At 44.0% G+C, this 12,009-nt stretch overlaps 1 protein-coding gene across 1 annotated transcript; it reads right to left on the bottom strand.

The window, feature by feature from the left end:
• Nucleotides 1-7,538: 7,538 nt before the first annotated feature.
• On the bottom strand, nucleotides 7,539-8,268 carry LOC121543154 (cortexin domain containing 2-like). The gene has a single exon (XM_041852860.2). It carries the CDS (start codon nucleotides 8,066-8,068, stop codon nucleotides 7,877-7,879), a length of 192 nt encoding a protein of 63 aa, XP_041708794.1. The 5' UTR covers nucleotides 8,069-8,268; the 3' UTR covers nucleotides 7,539-7,876.
• Nucleotides 8,269-12,009: the final 3,741 nt, after the last annotated feature.

Below are 12,009 nucleotides of genomic sequence, written 5' to 3'. Positions count from 1 at the left end.
GGCGTCACAAACACTAGGAATAAAACAAAAAAACAGATTTTTGAACGGTCATCCAACTCGGAATTCCAAGTCGGAAACTCGGGCATCTAGTCTAGAACTCCAACTTTCCAACCAGAAGATCACTGACGTCATGATTTGACCTCGTTTTTTTCCCAGAGTTCCCAGTTGTCTTGAAAGCACCATTAATGCTGCATTCGTAACCAAGTGGGAGGTGGGAATTTACCAGTTCTAAAGTTGTCAATACCAGTTGGATGCATTGACGTGTTTTGAACTCATTGAGAAACGCTGATTGGCTAATGGCCAACAAGCTGCGTAAACCATACACTAAAAGTTCAGCTATCATGCTTGTAAATAAATGATAGTGTTCAAAAACCATACTAATAGACTTGGAATTCCGAGTTGGATAACCGTAAAAAAAAAAAATCCCAGTCGGAGCTCGTTTTTTTAGTTCCCTGTTGTCTTGAACGCACTGAAGTCAGAAGTCAGAGATTTCAGAATTCCCAGTTCCCAGTTGTTTTGAACGCGGCAAAACCACATTATGGTCGCGTTCCTCTGCTCAGACACTGCATGCATCAACCAATGCATCAACCAATGGTTGCATGCCACGTCATTGACTGTGCCGTCGGGCACCAGATTGCTATAACATATGATGTGGTTAAATGATCGTAAAATAGCTATCCAGGCGTTGTAAGATCTGGCATGCGTCAGCAATGCCTGGGCAGAGGTTCAACGTCTGGTACGTTCCGTGACTCTTTTTAGTGAACGGTTCTTTTTACAGTCTATGGTGTGGCCTTATCAGTATGGGTGTTACCATTTGAAATAGCAAAACCTGTGCAGCACACCGTACGGTAAAGTATTTCAACTGGCCATTCATGCCGCGTTCACGTTCTCGACTTGCTAACTGGTTGTAGTTATACACGTGCCGCGTTCAACGAATCAGCAAGTCGGAAATTTCAGAGTTCCGACTAGCATGTGAACGCAGCATCAGTACAGTACCGTTTCCATTAAACGTTGCACACTGTTCTGTCATACTGATTAAGTCAGTCTGATCGAATTTGGCATGCTCTGTGACCCCAAAATCTTCCCATTACCTCATCCCTTACTTTTAACTCCCACTAATTATTGGCAATTAAAGTGCATTGTCTTTATTCAAAATGACATTAAATCATCTACCATCCTCTGACCAGCTCCCTCTGCTCAAGCCATGAACTGACCCTCTCCATCTTCAGAGGATGCAGCTTTCAAAGACTTGGCCTCTATTGGTTGACCTGTCATGATATTATATTACTGTATATTGCTAGATCGTTTTTTGCTCATCAAGCGCTTTGAGATTCTATGGAAAGCGCTATAGAAATGTACTTTATTATTATTATTATAACCTAGACTGCATATTGTAAAAACATCACAAAAGAAACAGATATTCAAGTATGCCATTTATTGTCATGTCATTTTTCTCATGGCATAGCCTATTTATTTTAATGGAAAGCAGATGTGAATATGTCAGTGGCTGATTAGGATGACAAAAACTCAAGTGGGGGTCATTCCCACGTTTAGCTCACTCTGGTCCATGACATGCTGACAACTGATTTGTTCCCACATTTATAGACTTTCCCAAAAGCACATTGCCTAAACATAAACTGTACTGTAACAACTTGAAATCCTCATGGTCCCATTTGCTGCTGTTTTCCAGGTTATCATGTTGTGTGATGTTCATCTTCAGACCTGCAGACCGATGAATTCTCCAAACTTTTAAGTATCACTCCCTTCATGTGCTTTCTGCTCCTCCTGATTCCCACAAGTCCAACTACGAAACCAAACTTCCCACCTTCAGCACACTAGCCACAGTCGGGCTAGGGTTCTTCCACTATGATCACATTATTTCCTGCCCATTATGGAGTGAGGTCAGTCCTCAGTTTGTTCCTCCGTAGTCTGGTATGCGGCGACAGAGATGGCGCTGTAGGGGTTCAGGACCATCTGGGCACAGCGCACTATGGTGAACAGCAGGAAGGAACAGAGCAGGAAGAAAAAGAAGAGTCATCCAACTCGGAATTCCAAGTCGGAAACTCGGGCATCTAGTCTAGAACTCCAACTTTCCAACCTGAAGATCACTGACGTCATGATTTGACCTCGTTTTTTTCCCCAGAGTTCCCAGTTGTCTTGAAAGCACCATTAATGCTGCATTCGTAACCAAGTGGGAGGTGGGAATTTACCAGTTCTAAAGTTGTCAATACCAGTTGGATGCATTGACGTGTTTTGAACTCATTGAGAAACGCTGATTGGCTAATGGCCAACAAGCTGCGTAAACCATACACTAAAAAGTTCAGCTATCATGCTTGTAAATAAATGATAGTGTTCAAAAACCATACTAATAGACTTGGAATTCCGAGTTGGATAACCGTAAAAAAAAAAATCCCAGTCGGAGCTCGTTTTTTTAGTTCCCTGTTGTCTTGAACGCACTGAAGTCAGAAGTCAGAGATTTCAGAATTCCCAGTTCCCAGTTGTTTTGAACGCGGCAAAACCACATTATGGTCGCGTTCCTCTGCTCAGACACTGCATGCATCACCCAATGCATCAACCAATGGTTGCATGCCACGTCATTGACTGTGCCGTCGGGCACCAGATTGCTATAACATATGATGTGGTTAAATGATCGCAAAATAGCTATCCAGGCGTTGTAAGATCTGGCATGCGTCAGCAATGCCTGGGCAGAGGTTCAACGTCTGGTACGTTCCGTGACTCTTTTTAGTGAACGGTTCTTTTTACAGTCTATGGTGTGGCCTTATCAGTATGGGTGTTACCATTTGAAATAGCAAAACCTGTGCAGCACACCGTCACGGTAAAGTATTTCAACTGGCCATTCATGCCGCGTTCACGTTCTCGACTTGCTAACTGGTTGTAGTTATACACGTGCGCGTTCAACGAATCAGCAAGTCGGAAATTTCAGAGTTCCGACTAGCATGTGAACGCAGCATCAGTACAGTACCGTTTCCATTAAACGTTGCACACTGTTCTGTCATACTGATTAAGTCAGTCTGATCGAATTTGGCATGCTCTGTGACCCCAAAATCTTCCCATTACCTCATCCCTTACTTTTAACTCCCACTAATTATTGGCAATTAAAGTGCATTGTCTTTATTCAAAATGACATTAAATCATCTACCATCCTCTGACCAGCTCCCTCTGCTCAAGCCATGAACTGACCCTCTCCATCTTCAGAGGATGCAGCTTTCAAAGACTTGGCCTCTATTGGTTGACCTGTCATGATATTATATTACTGTATATTGCTAGATCGTTTTTTGCTCATCAAGCGCTTTGAGATTCTATGGAAAGCGCTATAGAAATGTACTTTATTATTATTATTATAACCTAGACTGCATATTGTAAAAACATCACAAAAGAAACAGATATTCAAGTATGCCATTTATTGTCATGTCATTTTTCTCATGGCATAGCCTATTTATTTTAATGGAAAGCAGATGTGAATATGTCAGTGGCTGATTAGGATGACAAAAACTCAAGTGGGGGTCATTCCCACGTTTAGCTCACTCTGGTCCATGACATGCTGACAACTGATTTGTTCCCACATTTATAGACTTTCCCAAAAGCACATTGCCTAAACATAAACTGTACTGTAACAACTTGAAATCCTCATGGTCCCATTTGCTGCTGTTTTCCAGGTTATCATGTTGTGTGATGTTCATCTTCAGACCTGCAGACCGATGAATTCTCCAAACTTTTAAGTATCACTCCCTTCATGTGCTTTCTGCTCCTCCTGATTCCCACAAGTCCAACTACGAAACCAAACTTCCCACCTTCAGCACACTAGCCACAGTCGGGCTAGGGTTCTTCCACTATGATCACATTATTTCCTGCCCATTATGGAGTGAGGTCAGTCCTCAGTTTGTTCCTCCGTAGTCTGGTATGCGGCGACAGAGATGGCGCTGTAGGGGTTCAGGACCATCTGGGCACAGCGCACTATGGTGAACAGCAGGAAGGAACAGAGCAGGAAGAAAAAGAAGAGTCATCCAACTCGGAATTCCAAGTCGGAAACTCGGGCATCTAGTCTAGAACTCCAACTTTCCAACCTGAAGATCACTGACGTCATGATTTGACCTCGTTTTTTCCCAGAGTTCCCAGTTGTCTTGAAAGCACCATTAATGCTGCATTCGTAACCAAGTGGGAGGTGGGAATTTACCAGTTCTAAAGTTGTCAATACCAGTTGGATGCATTGACGTGTTTTGAACTCATTGAGAAACGCTGATTGGCTAATGGCCAACAAGCTGCGTAAACCATACACTAAAAGTTCAGCTATCATGCTTGTAAATAAATGATAGTGTTCAAAAACCATACTAATAGACTTGGAATTCCGAGTTGGATAACCGTAAAAAAAAAAAATCCCAGTCGGAGCTCGTTTTTTTTGTTCCCTGTTGTCTTGAACGCACTGAAGTCAGAAGTCAGAGATTTCAGAATTCCCAGTTCCCAGTTGTTTTGAACGCGGCAAAACCACATTATGGTCGCGTTCCTCTGCTCAGACACTGCATGCATCACCCAATGCATCAACCAATGGTTGCATGCCACGTCATTGACTGTGCCGTCGGGCACCAGATTGCTATAACATATGATGTGGTTAAATGATCGCAAAATAGCTATCCAGGCGTTGTAAGATCTGGCATGCGTCAGCAATGCCTGGGCAGAGGTTCAACGTCTGGTACGTTCCGTGACTCTTTTTAGTGAACGGTTCTTTTTACAGTCTATGGTGTGGCCTTATCAGTATGGGTGTTACCATTTGAAATAGCAAAACCTGTGCAGCACACCGTACAGTAAAGTATTTCAACTGGCCATTAATGCCGCGTTCACGTTCTCGACTTGCTAACTGGTTGTAGTTATACACGTGCCGCGTTCAACGAATCAGCAAGTCGGAAATTTCAGAGTTTCCTAGTTCCGACTAGCATGTGAACGCAGCATCAGTACAGTACCGTTTCCATTAAACGTTGCACACTGTTCTGTCATACTGATTAAGTCAGTCTGATCGAATTTGGCATGCTCTGTGACCCCAAAATCTTCCCATTACCTCATCCCTTACTTTTAACTCCCACTAATTATTGGCAATTAAAGTGCATTGTCTTTATTCAAAATGACATTAAATCATCTACCATCCTCTGACCAGCTCCCTCTGCTCAAGCCATGAACTGACCCTCTCCATCTTCAGAGGATGCAGCTTTCAAAGACTTGGCCTCTATTGGTTGACCTGTCATGATATTATATTACTGTATATTGCTAGATCGTTTTTTGCTCATCAAGCGCTTTGAGATTCTATGGAAAGCGCTATAGAAATGTACTTTATTATTATTATTATAACCTAGACTGCATATTGTAAAAACATCACAAATGAAACAGATATTCAAGTATGCCATTTATTGTCATGTCATTTTTCTCATGGCATAGCCTATTTATTTTAATGGAAAGCAGATGTGAATATGACAGTGGCTGATTAGGATGACAAAAACTCAAGTGGGGGTCATTCCCACGTTTAGCTCACTCTGGTCCATGACATGCTGACAACTGATTTGTTCCCACATTTATAGACTTTCCCAAAAGCACATTGCCTAAACATAAACTGTACTGTAACAACTTGAAATCCTCATGGTCCCATTTGCTCCTGTTTTCCAGGTTATCATGTTGTGTGATGTTCATCTTCAGACCTGCAGACCGATGAATTCTCCAAACTTTTAAGTATCACTCCCTTCATGTGCTTTCTGCTCCTCCTGATTCCCACAAGTCCAACTACGAAACCAAACTTCCCACCTTCAGCACACTAGCCACAGTCGGGCTAGGGTTCTTCCACTATGATCACATTATTTCCTGCCCATTATGGAGTGAGGTCAGTCCTCAGTTTGTTCCTCCGTAGTCTGGTATGCGGCGACAGAGATGGCGCTGTAGGGGTTCAGGACCATCTGGGCACAGCGCACTATGGTGAACAGCAGGAAGGAACAGAGCAGGAAGAAAAAGAAGAGTCATCCAACTCGGAATTCCAAGTCGGAAACTCGGGCATCTAGTCTAGAACTCCAACTTTCCAACCTGAAGATCACTGACGTCATGATTTGACCTCGTTTTTTTCCCAGAGTTCCCAGTTGTCTTGAAAGCACCATTAATGCTGCATTCGTAACCAAGTGGGAGGTGGGAATTTACCAGTTCTAAAGTTGTCAATACCAGTTGGATGCATTGACGTGTTTTGAACTCATTGAGAAACGCTGATTGGCTAATGGCCAACAAGCTGCGTAAACCATACACTAAAAGTTCAGCTATCATGCTTGTAAATAAATGATAGTGTTCAAAAACCATACTAATAGACTTGGAATTCCGAGTTGGATAACCGTAAAAAAAAAAAATCCCAGTCGGAGCTCGTTTTTTTAGTTCCCTGTTGTCTTGAACGCACTGAAGTCAGAAGTCAGAGATTTCAGAATTCCCAGTTCCCAGTTGTTTTGAACGCTGCAAAACCACATTATGGTCGCGTTCCTCTGCTCAGACACTGCATGCATCACCCAATGCATCAACCAATGGTTGCATGCCACGTCATTGACTGTGCCGTCGGGCACCAGATTGCTATAACATATGATGTGGTTAAATGATCGCAAAATAGCTATCCAGGCGTTGTAAGATCTGGCATGCGTCAGCAATGCCTGGGCAGAGGTTCAACGTCTGGTACGTTCCGTGACTCTTTTTAGTGAACGGTTCTTTTTACAGTCTATGGTGTGGCCTTATCAGTATGGGTGTTACCATTTGAAATAGCAAAACCTGTGCAGCACACCGTACAGTAAAGTATTTCAACTGGCCATTAATGCCGCGTTCACGTTCTCGACTTGCTAACTGGTTGTAGTTATACACGTGCGCGTTCAACGAATCAGCAAGTCGGAAATTTCAGAGTTTCCTAGTTCCGACTAGCATGTGAACGCAGCATCAGTACAGTACCGTTTCCATTAAACGTTGCACACTGTTCTGTCATACTGATTAAGTCAGTCTGATCGAATTTGGCATGCTCTGTGACCCCAAAATCTTCCCATTACCTCATCCCTTACTTTTAACTCCCACTAATTATTGGCAATTAAAGTGCATTGTCTTTATTCAAAATGACATTAAATCATCTACCATCCTCTGACCAGCTCCCTCTGCTCAAGCCATGAACTGACCCTCTCCATCTTCAGAGGATGCAGCTTTCAAAGACTTGGCCTCTATTGGTTGACCTGTCATGATATTATATTACTGTATATTGCTAGATCGTTTTTTTGCTCATCAAGCGCTTTGAGATTCTATGGAAAGCGCTATAGAAATGTACTTTATTATTATTATTATAACCTAGACTGCATATTGTAAAAACATCACAAATGAAACAGATATTCAAGTATGCCATTTATTGTCATGTCATTTTTCTCATGGCATAGCCTATTTATTTTAATGGAAAGCAGATGTGAATATGACAGTGGCTGATTAGGATGACAAAAACTCAAGTGGGGGTCATTCCCACGTTTAGCTCACTCTGGTCCATGACATGCTGACAACTGATTTGTTCCCACATTTATAGACTTTCCCAAAAGCACATTGCCTAAACATAAACTGTACTGTAACAACTTGAAATCCTCATGGTCCCATTTGCTCCTGTTTTCCAGGTTATCATGTTGTGTGATGTTCATCTTCAGACCTGCAGACCGATGAATTCTCCAAACTTTTAAGTATCACTCCCTTCATGTGCTTTCTGCTCCTCCTGATTCCCACAAGTCCAACTACGAAACCAAACTTCCCACCTTCAGCACACTAGCCACAGTCGGGCTAGGGTTCTTCCACTATGATCACATTATTTCCTGCCCATTATGGAGTGAGGTCAGTCCTCAGTTTGTTCCTCCGTAGTCTGGTATGCGGCGACAGAGATGGCGCTGTAGGGGTTCAGGACCATCTGGGCACAGCGCACTATGGTGAACAGCAGGAAGGAACAGAGCAGGAAGAAAAAGAAGAGGGCAAAGCCCAGGTCCACATCCACCTCCATCCTGGCCACCGGCAGGAGAGGAGGGTCCATGACTTATCCTATCCAAATGACACTGATGCAGACTGACAAAGGTAAAAAATATAGGTTGAAAAAAATGTTAAAAAGTGTCCTTTGCTGCTTGGTGTTGGACAACACTGGAGTCCTTTCACACACACACTCTCTCTCTCTCTCTCTCTCTCTCTCGTCCGTCCTTGCCTTTGTGTCTATCTACTTGTTCTAACAACCTACAACCCTTGTTGTAGTTTGTTCTAATAAAGAGTCTTCATGCTGTCAATGCTTGTCTCTAGAAGACGTCTCTTTAGTCTTCTCTCTATCTACGTCATGTTAGGATCTGTTTTCCTGTTCAGTTTAAGTTAAGTTGTGTGTATATCCTCTTGCTTCAATGCCTTTCCCTCGGGACCATACTGCTCAGGGTCCAGCTCTCTCCCTCTCTCTCTCTCTCTCTCTCTCTCTCTCTCTCTCTCTCTCTCTCTCTCTCTCTCTCTCTCTCTCTCTCTCTCTCTCTCTCTCTCTCTCTCTCTCTCTCTCTCTCTCTCTCTCTCTCTCTCTCTCTCTCTCTCTCTCTCGCTCTCCTCTCTCCCCCTCTCCCTCGATCTCTCTCTTATTTGCATAGGGTCGATTTACTCTCCACTTGTGTGAGTCTCTCTCTAGTGGCATCGGAGTACAGGCGGCAATCTGCATCTTTTTGGTCAGGATCAGTTTCCACCACCCTCTCAAGTGAATTGCCACCAAGGCATCATATCCTTTTTCTATTACTCTACCTTTATTTTGTCCTGATCAGCTTTTCTTTCATTTTGATTGTTTTGTGGTCAAACTAAGTCTAAATTCTATATCTATAGCAGGCAGTTTACATGGATTACACTTTTTGCAGATCTATGACTCTCTCTCTCTCTCTCTCTCTCTCTCTCTCTCTCTCTCTCTCTCGCTATGAGTCCTACTCAATGGACCCTACTTTATCCCCCATTCCCTCTACTCTACCCCCCTACTTTATCACCCAATGTCCCTACCACCCTACACAATCCACTCTACTGTAGGCCAGCTATTCTATGGGCTTCAGCATGCAGAGGACACGTGTACTCTCACCTGTGTCAGGTAGTGTTATATCTATAGGAAGGTGAAGGTGCATTACAGTGTGTAAACACCTCAGCAAAACACCAACACACAACACAGCTACAATGTTTCCTCTCCATACTGTATATACATACACATCCGAATGGACGAATACACACAGGCGCAGAGGTCTAATTTGTTTGTTTGTTTATCCACCGATTTACAGTCGTTTACTTTGTTTCTCCCTTCCACCCAAGTCTACGTTTCCACCACAGTGTAGGCATCATGCCACGTGCTGTACCTCCTGGTCCTGCCTCCTGCACCTCCTGCTGATTGTTGTTGCCTCCTGGGGAGATCCAGAGCCCTGCCTGGTGCCTGGACTGAGTCCTGCTGGGTGTTCTAATCTCAGTTAAGACCTGATCGTCACCAAACCCCTCCTTAACTATTCATGGGACACAGGTGCCAAGTGTGACTGAGTACGTCCATCCGTTTGTCCATCCCCAGGGCGGTTGGGAGTGGCATCCAGGAAAGGGGAAGAGGTGTCAGTGACCAGAGAGAGGGAGGAGAGTGTGAGAGAGAGAGAGAGAGAGAGAGAGAGAGAGAGAGAGAGACAGAGAGAGACAGAGAGAATTGAGGAGTAGGGGAATAATTATCTTGTCATATTCATCATGTTCAGACCACTAATGATGTCACACAGTCTGGATGTCACACAGAAGAGCGTAAGATGTAACAAACATCCAGGTACAACCCCACCAGAGTGATACTAATGCCCAACCTGAGAAGGAAGGAGTAATCCTATCTGCCCTACACTAACACCTCCAGCATTCCATCCGTTTTCACCCCCAGGCTGTGAACGAGAGAAGAGGAGTGGGGGATGAGGGGAGAGGAAACTGATCCTTGGAGATGGCCATGGATCTCTGTGTTTCTCTGACCACTGATAAAGTAGGAAGGGATGGAAATGGATACAACCCAATCAAGGCAGAGTTGGATTTTGTTTCTTTGCCAATTAAGTAACACAGACCTGATCACCGACAACGATGAGACAGCCTATAGGGAGGAGGTCAGAGACCTGGCCGTGTGGTGCCAGGACAACAACCTCTCCCTCAACGTGACCAAGACAAAGGAGATGATTGTGGACTACAGGAAAAAAAAGAGGACTGAGCACGCCCCCATTCTCATCGACGGGGCTGTAGTGGAACAGGTTGAGAGCTTCAAGTTCCTTGGTGTCCACATCACCAACGAACTATCATGGTCCAAACACACCAAGACAGGGCACGACAAAGCCTATTCCCCCTCAGGAGACTGAAAAGATTTGGCATGGGTCCTCAGATCCTCAAAAAATTCTACAGCTGCACCATTGAGAGCATCCTGACTGGTTGCATCACCGCCTGGTATGGCAACTGCTTGGCCTCCGACCGCAAGGCACTACAGAGGGTAGTGCGTACGGCCCAGTACATCACTGGGGCCAAGCTTCCTGCCATCCAGGACCTCTATACCAGGCGGTGTCAGAGGAAGGCCCTCAAAATTGTCAAAGACTCCAGCCACCCTAGTCATAGACTGTTCTCTCTGCTACCGCACGGCAAGCGGTACCGGAGTGCCAAGTCTAGGTCCAAAAGACTTCTCAACAGCTTCTACCCCCAAGCCATAAGACTCCTGAACAGCTAATCATGGCTACCCGGACTATTTGCACTGCCCCCACCCCATCCTTTTTACGCTGCTGCTACTCTGTTAATTATTTATGCATAGTCACTTTAACTGTACCCACATGTACATATTACTTCAACTACCTCAACTAGCCGGTGCCCCCGCACATTGACTCTGCACCGGTACCCCCCTGTATATATAGCCTCCCTACTGTTATTTTATTTTACTTCTGCTCTTTTTTTCTCAACACTTTTTTTGTTGTTGTTTTATTTTTACTTTTTTTGTTAGAAATAAATGCACTGTTGGTTAAGGGCTGTAAGTAAGCATTTCACTGTAATGTCTGCACCTGTTGTATTCGGCGCATGTGACCAATCAATTTTATTTGATGTGAAGAAGTGAATAGATGGATGATAGATGGATTGATAGATGGTAGGTGGATGGATATCACTTAATACAGTTGCAGCAAGTTTAGAACCTTTGCTGCATAATCGGTTAAAGTATATTATAATGGTGCGTCTTTGTTTATGTGAGTGTGTGGTGGTCTTCGTGTGTGTGTGCACATAGGGAAGTAGAAACTACTGCATCTTGGGTCTATCAACTCTTACTCCACCTAGTGTTCATCCATATGTACTACACCACTTTTCCTACAGCAGTGTCTGAACATCACACTGACCAAAGCAACATCGTCATTCAACTACTTTATTTTGATGCTTAATGTATTTACAGCTGAATTCAGACAATCAACACACACACACACACACACACCACAAGAGACACAACCCAGACACCAATGATCCTCCCCTTGCACCCACACACACTCATCAGCAACACACACACACACACTCACACACACACACACACACACACACACACACACACACAGCCCTTCCACTGGCAAGGAATGTGCAGGACTGCATTCAGAATCACATGGTTTGGACTATACAGTCTACAATTACATGTTTCTACTATTCCGTCCTGTGTTTTGGAGGTGTGTCTCGCATGGCAGTTGCAAGTGATGATGTCATCCTGAACTACCTATGAGGCCCCGAAGGAGAGGACAGGAAGGGAAGAACGTGGATAGAAAAGAGTATCATGCATTCAGGTAGACCATAACAGACCATGCATTCACCCAAAAGGCCATCCAGACAGACACATGGACCAGAGAAGAGGAGGCTGGTGGGAGGAGCTATAGGAGGGTGGGCTCATTATAATGGCTGGAATGGAATAAATGGAACGTAGTCAAAAATGGTTTCCATATGTTTGATGTGTTTGATACT

The sequence above is a fragment of the Coregonus clupeaformis genome, chromosome 20 (assembly GCF_020615455.1).
Source record: "Coregonus clupeaformis isolate EN_2021a chromosome 20, ASM2061545v1, whole genome shotgun sequence".
Lineage (NCBI taxonomy): Eukaryota > Metazoa > Chordata > Actinopteri > Salmoniformes > Salmonidae > Coregonus > Coregonus clupeaformis.
The sequence above is the reverse complement of the archived record's forward strand: the minus strand, read 5'-3'. Positions and strand labels throughout refer to the sequence as shown.